Here is a 16,984-nt window from a genome sequence, read left to right as displayed (position 1 = left end):
TCCTTTATTGGAAGCATAGTACCAGTCTCACTCTGGTTTAGCGGACTTAGATGCCCATGAGTTTTAGAATAGATCATATTGATGGCAAACAAAAACAAAATGTTTGCTATTGTGTGGTAGCTTACAAATCTCTGCTTATTGTGGTGAGGCCATCAGCCATTGACTGACTTACGGCAAGCCCAGTAAACAATTTGCTTCAACAGGGTTGAACAAAAGGTACAGATTTTAGATGAATAGGATTAAGTGGAGATGTGAAGAGATGGTGAGTATCATGGGGTGTACCTTCGCATGCTGTATATATGTATGTTGAGTATGCCACGGCCAAATCTTGATGGGTAGGAGATTAACCTACAGTTTCCAGAACAAAGCAACCCGTTACGTCAGTGAATGTTGAGCATGACAAAAATGACAAAATGATATGCAACAATCAGAATTAACCAATGTAGATTGGTCGCACTGTGGCCTGTTATATGACCTGTTGTTATTCGACCTGTTATTCCAAAATGTCATACTACCATTTAAAGGGTTTTCCAATAACAGGTGTTAGGTGTTAATCAGGAGAGATGATTAACGATTTTTTATAGCCGGAATTGGATGGTATTGAACTGGACAACGTTAATTTTCAACAAGACGGCGCTACGTGCCACACAAGCAACGAAACCATTGATCTTTTACGGGAAAAGTTTCCGGTCCGTGTTATCTCTCGAAGCGCTGATCACAATTGGCCACCGAGATCTTGTGATTTAACACTTTGTGACTTTTTCTTTGGGGCCACGTGAAAGAGAAAGTATACGCCAACTGCCCAGGGTCGATTCAAGACCTCAAAGATGGAATTCGTGGGGCTATCGAGGACATAGGGTAGCCAATTTGCAATTCGGTTATGGAAAATTTCATGAAAAGGATATTGTCCTATAAGCGTGGTCGTGGTGGTCATTTGCCTGATGCTCTTTTCACTATTGACGGCATACCTTCCTCTTTATAATGAATTAAACATCCGATCATTTATATTAAAAAATACCATTTTTCTTTGAATATCAAAATAACACCTCTTATTGGAAAACCCTTTACATGGACTCCGTGTGAGAAGTTTACTTTTCAAGGATAACCTAGAGAGGTGAGAGATAAATTGATCTTGTTGAGGCCAGAGGGCACCTGAGCCCTGATGTTAAGTAGGTCGTACAGCTGTCAAGTTGCGTCAGTTAATTTGTGAGAAGTTACAATTTTTTTCGTTTCCAAATGTTAAGGCCGGCGGGCCAATTAAAAGGTCAAAAAAAACGATTTTTTTTTTTTTTTTCTGAAATCAATAGCTTAGATATTCAAGAACATGAGACACAAATTTTCAGGGTTAAATTCCAAGTATTTGCAGAGCTACAGAGCCGAGCGTAGTGCGGCGTCGAGCAACCGTGCGCTTATTGTTGTAGTGCTTCGCCCATTTTCTCGGCTTTTCATTTTCACGATTTTACCTAATTTATGTACACGATTGCAAAAAAACTAAACGAGCTATCCATTTCATTCAAAATGCGTTATCTTCAGTATTGTTTTCTCTTCTATGTGAGCTAAAAAAAACATCCAAAAACTTTTTTTAAGCGACTTTTTTACCCAGTTGAAGAGTTTTTTTTTCCTTGAAAAACCACTTTTTTTTCTACCTTCCCCAAAAATTCGAATTTTACGTGTTTCTTAGTTCACATCGAAGATAATTACATCAAAATTTTTGTAATAATCTTTTTTTTTTTTGTTTTCAGATGAAAATTGCAAGTTGTATCTTGTACAGAAGTTGGATACTTCAGTGGCAAGGCGCTCTGGGAATCTATTGATAACTCGGCTTACAATATATTGTTGGAGATTGTACAAATTTTTTTTTTAGTTCAAATATATATTAAACTATCCCCAAAACTTCATTTGGCTAATTGTTTTTTTTTTCTCATCCTACAACGCTTCGCGAAAACAACTGAATTTAGGACATCTAATTGGCCCGCCGGCCTTAAGGTCACCTCTTTTTGGTTTTTGAAGAGCCGTTATGGACACTGAGAAGTTTTCAAGATACATATGTATATAAATTTAAAGATATCTCTTATACATTCTGTCAAAAAAGTACTGGGGATCGTTCAATAACTGCAAAATAATTTTTTAATCATCAAAATTTATTTTGTCGCTTTCTTTCCACAAAATGGCCGTTTCCACGCACATTCTCTCTCAAACGTCGCATAACTTCCAAATAATATTCTTTATTTAGCGAGTACCACTTGGAGCGAATTCCGAGTGCACAACACCATGATAATCAAAGAAAATTAGTAGCATGACTTGCACTTTTGACCGACTTTGACGAGGTATTTTGGGTTTCGGCTCATGTGGATAGCGCCATTCAGCCGCCTGTTGACTGGTTTGCATGTCAAACTCATATACCCACGTCTCATCACCTGTTATGACGCGCTGGATAAACGTTGGGTCCGAATTCACTTGCTCAGGCATATCTTCCGATGAATTTTTTGAAAGAAATTCAACTCTCCTGGAACGAATCGAGCAGCCACACATCTCATGCCCAATTGATGGTGCAAAACGTTGCGAATTGACTCGTGAGACACGCTAAGGTTACGAGCTACCTCCCTCAAACTTAAATGATGGTTTCCCAGCACCACTTCCTTGACGCTCTTTGTCGACGTTTTAATCCGTTGAAGACGTTGATGGGCGACCAGATCGGGGCAAATCTTACACGACTTTTCGGCCCTCTACAAAAGCCTTATACCACTCGTAGACCCATGTTTTTCATAAAGCACACTCGCCATAGGCTTTCTACAACATTTTCAACGATTCGGCACACGAAATCCCATTCAAGACAAGTTCTTTGTTCGATATTTTTATCCATAGTGAAAATCGCAGAGCACACCTGCGGTTGACTGATATAATTAAATGCCAAAAACAAGCTAATTGACAGATCTCCTCAAAATCGACGACACTATAGAGGACAGTTGTACCAATATTCCAGGAAAAAAATTTAGACATAAGTATAACGCGCGCTTTTTAAATGAACAATTCCCGATATTTTTTTTTTTACAGAATTTACTTATGATTGATAAGACTGCTTATATTGAACCTATGTCGGTTATAATATTTCAATTTTTCCCCCTTAAAAAGGAAGGGTTTCTTTCGTGTGCTCAGGATCCATAAATTGCCAAGAAATTCTCAATCGCTTTAAAGCCTAAGTGCCAACATACAGACACAATGAACCATTTAATACATGAGCTGACAAATCCCCGGCCTAACACATAGATGCACATAGATGGCACTAGTTTTATTGCATTCATCTCTTTTTCAGTTAGTACTAACCTTAAAAAGACAGCTGTTAAAATTACATGATATTCTAGTCATTAGTTCGTGAGTTATTGTGCTAGGCGTGATTCTACTTTCGTCATTTCCAAAACAATTCATCAATGGCTTGAAAAGTGTTATGGGGACTCAGCTCCATCAAAACCAACAATAAAAAACAGTTTAAAAAAACTAAAAAACACGCTTTTATTGCCAATCGAACTAAAAAGTAGAAAATAAATTTTAATGACAAAGAGACCTATAATGAAGTAATAGCACTTGAACGATCAGTCATAGTCAGCTACCTCAGAACAGAATTATAACAAAAATTAAGATACAAATAGAATTATTCAAATTAGAATTAAAAGCGTGGGATGCTTGATATAGTAAATATTACAATCATTCTATTGGCACCTACCTATGTACAGAAGGTTATGAAAGTGAAGCAAAATGTAATACTTTCTATTTCAACACATTTTTTTTAGACATGTTTTAACAAATCAAATATTTTTTTTGCATAACTTTATTGGCATGTATGTACTCTTTCTCTCAAACCGGTTTGGTGTCAATGCAACAACAACAACACTAGTAGCAAGCAATAATGCAAATAAAGACAAATGTTACAGTTTTGCACTCAACCCATTTTTTATGTTTTACAATAAATAAAATAAATATTAATAAGATGTCCAATATCCTTTGGATTTTTTCAGCTCGTGGATACGATTGGGCATACAAGACAAAGTCAGTCGGAATAGCATCCCATACATCGCGTGTTCGCTCCCACAGCTCATTAACTCCACTGGGCGGACTTGAATATTCGGCAAGCTTCGATTTTACATGACTCCATAAATTTTCGATTGGGTTCATGTCCGGTGATTGTGGAGGCCACTTCAAGTTACGAAATTTTTGGCGTTGCATCCAATTTCGTACAACATGTGCGGTGTGCTTAGGGTCATTGTCTTGCTGAAAAATTACTTTTTCAGCAGCAAGACCCATACTTTCCACTACACCCGGCAGATTTTGTTGCAATATGGCCAGGTATTCCTCTTTCCGCATTATACCGTCTATTCGTACTAAAGGACCCACACCATTTTTGGAAATGCAGCCCCACACAATAATGGAGCCACCACCATGTTTTACTGTCTGCTTGATGTGATGTGGCTGGACTGCATTTGGGTCTTTAACCCAATACCAGGCCCGACCATCTGACTGAAATCGATTGATTTTGGTTTCATCAGACCAAATAACCTGCAATCGTTTTGAAATTTTATGAAAAAAGGTCTTTTATAATCCATTTATAAAGACGTACCTGATCCCAATCTTCAACTGTCCAGCTTTGGTGAGCCGCAACAAAATCCCGCCTCAACCGCACATGTCTTTTTGTCAGCATTGGCTTGGTTTTCTTCTCCGCTGCCTTTAGCCCCAGTTTTGACAGGCTGCGCCTGGCTGTCCACTGACTGGCATCAATATCCAGCATCTTTAGTGCTTCTTTGGGAGTGACCGCCTTGCTGCTTGTTACCAAATTTGCCAGATGGCGGGCATCGCGGTCGCTTATCTTCCTTTGCCGGCCTCCTTTGTTACTGGGAACAGCGTCTGGTACATTTTTCCGCAGCCTTTGCACAGCCATGTAATTCACTTCGAATTTTTTAGCTATTTTTCTTATAGACTCGCCCTTCTTCAGCAAATCATTTATTTGGCGTTGTACTTCCCGATTTAACATTTTGTCTTATTCACGGTCACGTTTATAATAATTAAAAATCCACCAAATATATAATTACGAGAAAAATAACGGAAAATTTTAAAATTAAGAGTGAGTGCAAAACTGTAACATTTGTCTTTATTTGCATTATTGCTTGCTACTAGTGTTGTTGTTGTTGCATTGACACCAAACCGGTTTGAGAGAGAGAGTACATACATGCCAATAAAGTTATGCAAAAAAAATATTTGATTTGTTAAAACATTTCTAAAAAAAAATGTGTTGAAATAGAAAGTATTACATTTTGTTACAGTTTTGCTCTTCAGTGTATGTACAGAAGGTTATGAAAGTGAAGCAAAATGCATCCCACGCTTTTAACTCTAATTTGATTTATTCTATTTGTATCTTAATTTTTGTTATAATTCTGTTCTGAGGTAGCTGACTATGACTGATCGTTCAAGTGCTATTACTTCATTATAGGTCTATTTGTCATTAAAATTTATTTTCTACTTTTTAGTTCGATTAGCAAAAAAGCGTGTTTTTTAGTTTTTTTTTAAACTATTTTTTATTAAGAATGAAAATTATTGTTATCATTGCAATCAGTGAATTAATGATTCGATATATTCGTGTTATATTTAATTCCTTTCTTATCGACTGTGAGTCTAAAGCTATGTAGTTATTGGCCGTGATAAAGAAGTAATCGGGATGAAGAACTTATTTCGTGGAGAGAGTCTGAGAAACGGCTACCCCACTCCATTGGCCAGTTTTTTTTCGATTTTCGTGGTGTGGTGCACTATGAATTCCTTCCACCTGGCCAAACTGTTAATAAGGAATATTATTTGAGCGTTATGCGTTGTTTACGTGAAGCAATTCATCTAAAAAGACCTGAATTATGGGCCAACAACTCTTGGTTTTTGCATCATGATAATGCACCGTCTCACACTGCACTCGTTCTTCGGGACCATTTCGCCAAAAATTCCACACATATCGTTCCGCAACCACCGTATTCGCCTGATTTGGCTCCGTGTGACTTCTGGCTATTCCCAAAACTCAAGAGACCACTCCGGGGAACGCGTTTCGAGTCGATTGAGGAGATAAAAGCTGAATCGAAGAAGGTGCTGATGGCTATACCGGAAATGGACTATTTGGCATGTTTCGGGGATTGGAAAAATCGTTGGCATAAGTGTATTTCATCGAAAGGGCATTGTTTTGAAGGGGATGAAATTGATTTACAAGAATAAAGATTTTCCATTTTACAACCAAATTCACCTTACTTTTTGCCCGCAGGTAAAAAAAAGAAAATATTAATCCTGGCAATCCTAATAAGGATAATGGAAAACTTTTATCAAATTATTGCATTGTCATCGGTCCCTGATAGGTGTGCAAAATTTCAAGTCGATCAGATTTTTAGAAGCCAGTGAAAATTAAGCTCAAAGATTCCGTTACATACATACATACAACCCGACCTAATAAAAGTGTGTTAATAAAACAATGGTTTGCCGAGTTCAAACGTGGTCGTAAAGGCACCCATGATGCACAACGCCGTGGACATTCAAATGAAACGGTAACACCAGAAAACGTCAAAAAAATCCACAAAATCATTTTGATTGATCGAAAAGTGAAGTTGCGTGAGTTAGCTAACATCGTAAAGATATCAAAAGAACGTGTTGGCTTTATATTGCATGAGCATTTGACTATGAGAAAACACTGTTCAAAGTGGGTACCGCGTTTGCTCACTGTTAACCAAAAACAAGAACGTGTTGACGATAGCAAAACTACATAAATTGAACTTTGAATTCACCGTATTCGCCAGATTTAGCTCCCAGCGACTACTGACTGTCCGCAGACCTAAAAAAATGCTCGCCGGTGAGAAATTTCGCTCGAATCAAGAAATTATCTCTGAAACTGATACCTATTTTGAGGCAAAAGATAAATCGATCTACAAAAATGGTATTGAAATGTTAAAACGGCGTTGGAATGATTTCCTTGTTCTTGATGGAAATTACGTTGTTGAATAAAGCTAATTTTTAACCAAAAAAAACGTGCTTTCTTTGCTAGGCCGGGACTTTTCAGGCCATGTGTTACTAGAATCCTTCGTCTTTGTAACTCTCAGGTTTCATAAACACATTTTTTTCGAGAATAAAAAAAAGGTTTAAATTATTTGTAAATTATATAATTAGTGAATATATATAAATAAATAAATATTATACAGTTTAGTTTCGTTATTATGAAAGAATTTGTATTTCTATAGATAAAAAAAATCCATTCGAAATAATTTGAACTTACTTGTACGATTTTGCGCTGGCATGTAACTCATCTTGGTGATTTAGGCGTGCCACACCACAACTGAAAAAAGCAAATAATAAATAAATATTATATTATATTTAGAGCCGTTTATTTATATTTTTAATTGTATAGGTATCTGGATTACAAATATTATTAAAGCCCTCAGATTTAAATATTAAGTTTACAGATACACGCTTTGAAAAAAGAATGTAAAAGAGGAATAGAGAGGTGTAACCCCATCCGGATACTTATTTTTTTTTAGTTTTTTTTTTTAAGTAATTTCTGTTGAAGTTGGGTAATTTAGCGAAAAGTTAATGATACCATTAGAATTTTATAGAGACGTTTTTTTCGCATAGGCGGGCGTGCTTAGCCGTGGTTAGCCAATTGTGAAAAGTTGTGTGTATTATATAAATTTATTAGGTGCGCAACTCGCTGTTTTTTTATGAAAATACAACTTTATTCTGAAAAAATGGTTACAAGTGAATCCTTGAATATGCCCATCGTTACTACTTCTTCCTATCTTTCTGATAGATCTCATATACCGTCGCAGTAAAACTGTTCAACTTTTGAAGCTATCCACGGATCAAGCCATTTTTTGATGTCTTCATATGAATGGAACTGCTGATCAGTTAGCCCATGTGCCATCGATCGGAACAGGTGATTGTCGTACGGCGCAATATCTGGAGAATACGGCGGGAGGGGTAGGATATCCCATTTCAGTGTTTCCAGGTAGGTTTTAACGGGTTTGGCACCGTGAGGTTGAGCGTTGTCATGCTGTAGAATCACTTTGGGCTTGTTCGAGCACGGAACAAGCGACAATACTGCTGCACCTATGACAATTTGCAACACTGTTGCAATTGCTCAACTGATACTTTTCTGATGTTCGGCAAACAAAAAATTTTTGATGCCGATTTATTTGTATTCGCGCGAACATTTGCCGAATTTTTGCAACTTGACGAACGTGATGCTTTTGATAATGTTGCCAGAATTTTACATCGAACGTGATACTTTCACAAATCATGCAACACTGCGGTTGTGATTGAAGCTCAAGCAAGCACTTTTTCATGCCTCTCCGCGTATTGCGGCCGCTTCTCGCGCAGTGCTCGGCTCAATCGCATCAATTGAAGTCGATACCGATCCCCAGTGATGGTTTCGCTCGGTTTTAACAGTTCATAATAAATAACACCAACTTGGTCCCACCAAATACATAGAATAACCTTCGCAGCGTGAATATTCGGCCGAAGCGACAACGTAGAAGCATGACCGGGCAGTTCCCATGACTTTCTTTTCTTTGGATTGCTGTAATGAATCCATTTTTCATCACCCGCCGCGATGCGATGAAGAAAACCCTTCCTTTTTTGCCGCTGGAGCAGTTGTTCACAGGCGGAAAAACGACGTTCAACATCTCTTGGTTTTAACTCATAAGGAAATCAAGTCCCCTGTTTCTAAATCATTCCCAAAGCATGCAATCGCTTGGAAATGGATTGGGGGGTAACTCTTAATACTGAAGCAAGCTCTTCTTGCGTTTGGCACGGATCCACGTTTCTGCCACAGTCGGTTCTACATTCGTTTCCACCGCAGTCGGTCCTACGTTACCGAAACGACCCGGATTTATATCCGGCCAAGGATTGTCACTCCAGCAGCATTCCCCGTATGTAAGTATGGGGAATGTTTATGCTGCTAAAACAACATTTGACACAGATCCTCATTGAGCAATGCCTCCAATTCAGCGTCTTCGAAGGTTTTTGGCCTTCCTTCACGCGGACGGTCGTCAACATTAAAATCACCATGATTACAATATACAATTATCAACCAAGAGCATTAAACAATTACTACATGTACACATGTACTTTGTTTTTTATTTTTTTTGTTATATTTACAAACATAAGTGTATGTAATGAGCTGGAATTAATGTGATTGAAACATGTACCTTTTTCATTTTTATTAATAAACAAATATAAGTTGGCCGAATGCAGACTACTTTTTTTTTTTGTAATTACTCATGGAGTACGAATATGAATGGTGCATTCTTTAGATAAGAAAGTTCAGGTTTTGAGCCAAAAATGTGTTGATGTACGAATATGCATCATCCATAAAATGTATATGGATTTGGCAAAATATATGAGTAGCCTCTCACACACACGTTTTTTTGACGCTTCGTTTGTTTATGTTCTATTGATTTGTAATTTTTGATTAATGTAAGTACTTTCTTGTCGTTTTTTAGAAGTATAGAGGGTATTAAAACGCATTTTTAAAACAAATAGCATATCAAATTTCGAAAATTAAAAAACTTAAATCATAAAAATCGTTTCGCTCATTGGCTACAAGATTGTCATAATCAAAAAATATTAATTATGTTTAGATAACGACTTTGAAATTACCACAAGCATGGCGATGTTAATTAACAATGCCTCATAAGATGTATGTAAATATGCCTTTATCTTTCCTTACAAGCGTAGTAAATTGAAAATTTTAAAACTGTAAATCGGTCTACCACGCACCAACACATTCAACTACGGCGGCCAAAATTTAATATTACAGTTACCTAATTTTATTATATATACAGCTGTTGACAGCTAATTAGAGACGACACTTATTTCAAAATAAATTTTCCATTTTCCTTTTAAACACGTATTTTCATAACTTTTTGCCAATTTTATTTAAACATATTATATGATAAACTTAAAAACTAGTGGAAAACAATTTAATCGCAATTCTTTATTAAATATATATATTTTTTTAAAGCATGTGAAATGCACGATTTGGATAGGGCAACTAATTAGAAACAGTAATGTATTATCAGATCAGCATAAAGATTATGTTAGTGTTTGGTTCCATAACCCTTTTGCTTCAACACTGCCTCACATCGATTGCGCATTGATGCAATGAGATTCTGACAGCGCGCCACAGGTATTGCTTGCCATGCCGTTTTTACTTCGGTAAAAAGGACATCCATATTTGGAATATTTTTGGCACTCACGGCTTTTTTAACGTCACCCCAGAGATGCTCTGTTGGGTTTAAGTCCGGACTGGATGATGGCCATTCCAAAACATTGATGGAATTTCCGTCGAAAAACTGTTTCGTCAACTTTGCCGTGTGCTTTGGATCGTTATCCTGTTGAAACTTCCATATAACAGGCAAATTTTCCTCAGCCCACGGCAACATTAAATTTTTTAGTATATCGACGTATTTCTCCTTATTTAAACTTCCATCAATCCTATGGATTGGGCCAACACCATTCCACCAGAAACATCCCCAGGATCAATGATCCTCCACAATGCTTCACTACCCGTGAAACGTAGCGAGGATAGAATTCTTGGTTGATTGGCCGTCGAACATACCTTCTACCATCTGTGCCTATGCGATTTATCTTGCTTTCATCGCTACAAACGATATATTTCCATTGATTTGGAGTCCGTGACCAATGGGATCTCGCAAAGACTACTCGCCGTCTCCTTTGTATTTTGGTTATAAGGGGCTTCTTGTGTGCTGCTCTGCCATGCAGTCCAGATTCGACCAGACGCCGAGCAATTGTCCTCTTGGATATTTCGAAATTATATTGATCCTGAATTTTCCGTTGGATGTCAGTGGAAGTCTTTATTGGGTCTCTTTTGGAGATGATTGCTATCTTGCGGTCAATTTCTGCTGAAGTTTTCCGGGTCCTTTTCTTACGTGGAACATTGTCAACAGTCTTAAAAAGTTGGATATGCTTTAAGCCGTTAAAAACCATTTTTTTTTAGCATTTGACTTGCTTAGAAATTTCCCTGTACGACTTTCCAGCTTTACGAAGGTCAAAAATGGAGCTGCACAGGGCAGGTGTACAGCTGCTGCTTTTTCCCATTACACATCTTGAAGACGAATATTTTAGTTGCTTTTAAACAACCAATTTAAAATATATACATACCAAAAAGTCGATTAAATTACTATTAAAATAACACAACTTGCCGAATATGTTTCCATTGAACAACTGTTTCTAATTACTCGTCTCAGTTTATTTACCTTGAACTTAGTAACCTATGCACTGCGTTGGATAATATTAACGGTACTTCAATTACACAACTACAAAACTAGGCGCACTGGGTAGTAAATATAGTAACAAAAGCAATGCAAATGATTTTAAGAGAAAAAATAACGGTAAATTTAAACAGTTTAATATTATGCTCATCAAGCGTTTATCAAAAGAGAGCGTTTCTAATTAGCTGACAACAGCTGTATATATTTTTTAATTGTGGTTTATTTGTAATTGTTATTCCCTCCGAATTTTATTACGAAACTTTTCTTTGACAACTAAAATAAACAAATTCTTTGGAAATTTACGAAATGGCGCTACGAATGTACTCAGTGATGCACTTTTCGTGTAATCTATGAAAATCGTACGATGGATTCAGTGATAGGACCGATTATATAGTAAACAATTTACATAATTATTTAATTTTTTTTTTGTTTTTGAAAATGATGAAATGACCACAGGCTCTTTTTATAATGTGTAAAAATATATGGCAATATTAATGAACAGTATCTCATAAGTTGTAAATATGCCTTTACTTTGATTTAGAAAGGCTTAGAAAATTTACAAGCTTGATGCCGATTTTCTCGATTATGGTTTGGTTTGTGCATTATTTTTTTTGGTTTCTGGTTTAAAGCGGCCGCCGTAACCGAATTAGTAGGTGCGTGACTACCATTCGAAGGCGCGTAGGTTCGAAAATCCGTGCATAAAACACCAACTGATAGAAAAAGTTTTTCTAATAGTGGTCGCGCCTCGGCAGGCAATGGAAAACCGCCGGTGCATTTTCGCCATTAAAAAACTCCTCAAATGAAATCATTTGCCGTTCGGAGTCGGCTTAAAACTGTAGTTACCTCCATTTGTGGGACAATATCACGACACACGCCACAAATACGAGGAGGAGATCGGCCTAACAGAAATGTACGCCCCAATTATGTATTTATTTTATACAAACAAATCGAAGATAATTTTTTATTATAAAACAACATGCATATGCATCCACATATTTTTTACTTCGGTTTTCACATCTACGAGGTAAGTCTTGAAATGGGCCACATTTTTAGTAAACCTATTTTATTCTTTCTGTGAGACAACTTCAGTTTATTAATTTCCCACATGGTTATTCAATTTTCATCTGAGGCGTTTACGAAAACCAAAATTATATTGTCCGCGGTCCTTTTCTTCGCTTTTTTTTTTGGGAATTACTCACAGTAATTAATTCATGTTTTGTTAAATAAATTAATTGAAAAATCTACATTTTTACAAATCCACTTTTGCTTTGATGCTGCCACATAAAATATAGAATAAACCTCATACTGTCACTACTTATTTTCGAGTAGATGCAATCTGCTGCTTTTAACGAACAAGAAATCAAACATTAGTCATTCGAAAATAATTTCCGTTTTCTATAAGCCACACAAACATGTGTATAAATTTATAAAACATACAGAGAGGTACCACAACACTTCACGGGAGAACACACTATTTATTTTTCCTTTCTTTCATCATCTTCATTTATGCCGGAATTTCAATTTTCAAGCTACTTACGTTCAACACCAATAGTAATTTGAGCGATATGTTTATTACTCTTTACAAGCCGAAAACGAATAGCCAAGTAAAACAGAAATAATACCCATGAAGCTCAAAAACAAACCACCTCTGCAAGAAAAGGAAACAAGCAAAGAATTGTGCACAAGCGCAGATCAGTGCGACGGAGTTACCAAACCAATTGTATTTACATGTTGTTGGCAATAAGTAAACCAACACTAATCCATACAAGACGTTTGTTCGGCTCAGCAGTGAAATTCTGGCGAAGTGCCACCTGATGTATCGCAAAGAGAAAAATACCTAAAAACCAGTAAAAAAGGGCAAGTTTCACTGGCAGGTGACGGTTTGTTACATTGAAAACTAAATTAAAGTAAGGAAATTTCAAAGAACTGGGCATAATAGAGTGTGTTCTGTAGGTACATTCCGTAGAGTTCATTACTTCTTCCATATCTAAATTCGTTTTATTTACTTTGCTAATGCTCAACAAGAAAATTGTTGCTGCTAAAAAAACTAGCTAAAACAAATTTACTGAATTCTGCAAGTGTTTCTTAACACGCTGAGTGCCATGTGAGTCCAGGTTGGTCTCACAGTGCGAAGGGACTTTCAGGCCTCGTGGTGACACTTGGTCTCACGGTATAATGTGTGAGATTTCGGTTTGTACTGATGCAGCTGCTTCATAGAGGCTATTAGTAGTAGTGTATTCACGCCATACTAGAGCCATTGCATTGTTTATGCTGCTTGGCCTATGGGTATGAGACCAAAGTGGCATCATATGGCCTATTCAAAAATTCAAATATTCTATTGTATTATGTAAAAAAAAATCGTGGCCGGACGAACCCCATTTTTTTTTGTTGTATGGTGGCACTCAACGTGTTAAAACAAAAAATTTTCGGGGGGAAAAAAAAAAAAGGAGGACCGATTTATATGGCTCAGAAAAAGCTATCCAAAGTGAAAAAGAAAAACTTTTCAAAGTTTATTTTATATTCAGTTTTAATAAAATCTTACGAATGCACATCATTTGCAAAAAAAATTTTAAATATTGCAAAATGTACTATAGTATTTGTGCGTGCATTTGAAATACATTTGTATATACAGTGATTTCACTCATGCTTCTATTTAAAGAAACGCCTGCAAGGAAATGTCTCATCCACCACTGGGGACTTCTCAAGGATAAAATGAAATTGAATTGGCGAATATGAGTGTATTGAGCTTCCTTTTAATAATTTATAGACAGTGTTTTATTAACTAAATATTTACTCATAGCGGCTTCTTGTTCTACTGTGTCGAGTGACGGAGATTCTGATCAGAGCGATACGCTCTGCCTACTCGGTGTACTTAAAATATTAAACCAACAGGTACTTCTCTTATAAGAAATAGCCTCAATGAAAAAAAAAACACGAAATTGTGTTGTGCCAACTTACACGGGACGAGAATTTCGTCCGCTTTTCAGTAATTGTGGAACAATATCAAGACTCACGCCACAAATATGAGGAGGAGCTCGGCCAAACACCTAACAGAAGTGTACGCACCAATTATTATTTATTATTATTTGCAAAAAAATCGCTTGTATGGTATATCAACCTGCGTTCAGAAAAGTTGCACATTGCAAAACTTGTATAGTTTGCTGGTCATGAAGCATGGCGCGAATTATTTTTAAATCCCTAAATTTGTTTACTTGTAAACTTCGGCTATATTTCGTTTCTCTACTTTCTTGCTCTTTCGCTCTCTTTGAGCATGGAATTTCTCTCTTAGCCAAACTGCAGCCGTAAAAAGGTAAGAAATGTGCCTAATATGCCTCAGCTCAGCTTCCTCTCAAAATGAAATGCCGCTTTAGTCCCTCAATTTGATAGAATTTTGGGTACGCGAGCGCCAGCTGATGGGTTTTACCTTTGTAATTAGGTCGATTGATTGTCAATATTTATTCTTAGTAAATCTAGAAATACACGATTTCATACAGACTATAACAAATAAACTTAACGAAAATAGTTCATTCACTCAGTGACAATTTTAAATTTAAGATATATAAGATAAATAAAAAGCCAAAGTATTTGACGGCGGCCGCCGTAGCCGAATGGGTTGGTGTGTGACTACCATTCGGAGTTCACAGAGAGAACGTAGGTTTAAATCTCGGTGAAACACCAAAATTAAGAAAAAGTTTTTTCTAATAGCCCCTAGGCAGACAATGGCAAACCCCGGAGTGTATTTCTGCCATTTAAAAGCTCCTCATAAAAAATATCTGCCGTTTGGAGTCGGCTTAAAACTGTAGGTCCCTCCATTTGTGGAACAAAATCAAGACGCCCACCACAAATAGAAAGAAGAGCTCGACCAAACACTCAGAAAGGGTGTACGCGCCAATTATATATATAGATATATGGTATATTTGAAATTTTAACCCGTGCCAAAAAGAGTAAATCATTACCTACTACGCAGGGTTTCTGAGGAATGTAAAAATAAAAGCACTCTTAAAGTGAAAGACAGTCAATTACACCACTGATGATCAAAGATAAAGTAGAGTTGAAAGAATTTTCCTTCTATTTTGTAACGGATCCTCAAAATTAAGCGATCTGAGAGCAAAACGAAGAAAATTCTTTTGAATTCGTTCCAGACTGTTGATATGGCAAAGGATGATTTAGGCCCCCATATAAAGACAGCACCAGATCGTGCAAGTGAGGTAAATAGTAACTTTAGCGTATATGGATCAGTAAAGTCAGTACCAAAACGTCAGATAAAAGCAAATATAAAAAATATGGCTTACAAATTATAGAATGCAAATGACTCAGAAATAGGAATTTTTAATCAAAAACGATGAGATTGAACTTTAATTAAAAATTAGATTATTATTATTATTATTATTATTTCTTTATTAGTTATATATAACTTTTACATTTATAATTCATTTTACATTATTATTTTACATGATATAAAATTCCAAATTCATTTAATTTATATTTAATTTTATAAAATCCACTACAAGTTTTCTAAAGTGAAGCAAATTATTTTCATTTTTTATTAGATGAGGTAAAGTGTTGAATAATTTTAAGCCACTTTACATTATTGAATTCTGAGTGCTTCTCTTATTAAATCTTCCTAATCTGATTGATATAAAATAACTTTCTAGATTTAACTCAAAAATACATCTAAAAGCATTTTCTAAAATTTAGTTGAAGGCTATATTTATCACACTGAAGCTTACACGAGTCTGGAAGGATTGACATTGATTTGAAAAATTTTAAATCGTCTGCAGATTAAAAAATTTTCGAAAATCAGAATGTAAACAAACGAACAAAAAAGCATCACTGTGAGACTCAAACCACAAAATTATACGCACAAAAGAATTTTTTCTGACAATATAATTTTCGTGGTTAATTACTCTTCGTAACATTAAAACGTCGTATGTGCCTTTTAAAAACGAAAGTTAAAAAAAATACGCAGAAGCCCGCATATCCAATAATTATTATAATTGATTTCGTTCATTTTTTACCAAACAAGGATATACTGTTTGGTTTCTTCTCAATTATTATATGTATTAAGTGCAATGGTCGCATTTTTCTCTTTAAAAAAATTGATTGCATTTCAAATCAAGACGCAATGGGCTAGAAGATAGTCGTAGATATTTTAGAATTCTGGGTCGTTCCGATAATGTAGAACCGAATGATGTCATGGAAACGATTGTTTCGATTCTTACTTTGACACTTTGACTTAAGCAGGAGTATTGTTGACTGAGAATTCGTCGCAAATTCTCCTAACGAGAGAAAACATCGAGAACCATCTAAATTATTGAACAAACGACTAAAACATTTCGCGAGAAACTGAAGTCAAAATGTAAATGTCAATAATGCCCTGCAACTATAATAATACGTTTACGAACAAGCCCTTAAAATCGGAATTTTAATGTAATAAAGCATTGGGCTAGAATTTAGTATAGTGCCGATCGCTTTGGAAAAAACGGTAAAAAGGGGGTGATAGAGGGGTGTATCCTCATCTTAAAACTGAAAACAGAACCTGCCGGAGGCTTATAGTTTTTAAGTAATTTAATGTTAAAGTTCTATAATTTAGCGAAAAGTTGGTGTTGCCATACACCTGAAATGAAAACGAAGTTCGCACGCAGGGATGTTCAGTGGAAGGTTCATTGTAAAACTGCAGTATT

General features: G+C 36.1%; 1 protein-coding gene across 6 annotated transcripts in view; it reads right to left on the bottom strand.

Annotated features, from left to right (window-relative positions):
• LOC128857260 (armadillo segment polarity protein) overlaps window positions 1–16,984 on the bottom strand; it is a 46,867-nt gene that overhangs the window by 27,750 nt on the left and 2,133 nt on the right. For 5 of the 6 annotated variants that reach the window (XR_008453908.1, XR_008453909.1, XR_008453910.1 and 2 more), the window contains exon 2: window positions 7,286–7,345. Coding sequence is in view for 3 of the 6 variants with exons in the window: in XM_054092933.1 (XP_053948908.1) it covers window positions 7,286–7,316 (31 nt within the window). In the remaining 3 variants the exon portion in view is untranslated. Of the gene's footprint in view, window positions 1–7,285; window positions 7,346–12,837; window positions 12,872–16,984 lie in introns of those variants that run through there. The other variant, XM_054092934.1, reaches the window with a different exon arrangement.

Source organism: Anastrepha ludens, chromosome 3, assembly GCF_028408465.1.
Source record: "Anastrepha ludens isolate Willacy chromosome 3, idAnaLude1.1, whole genome shotgun sequence".
NCBI lineage: Eukaryota > Metazoa > Arthropoda > Insecta > Diptera > Tephritidae > Anastrepha > Anastrepha ludens.
This window is presented reverse-complemented; position numbering and strand designations above follow the sequence as displayed.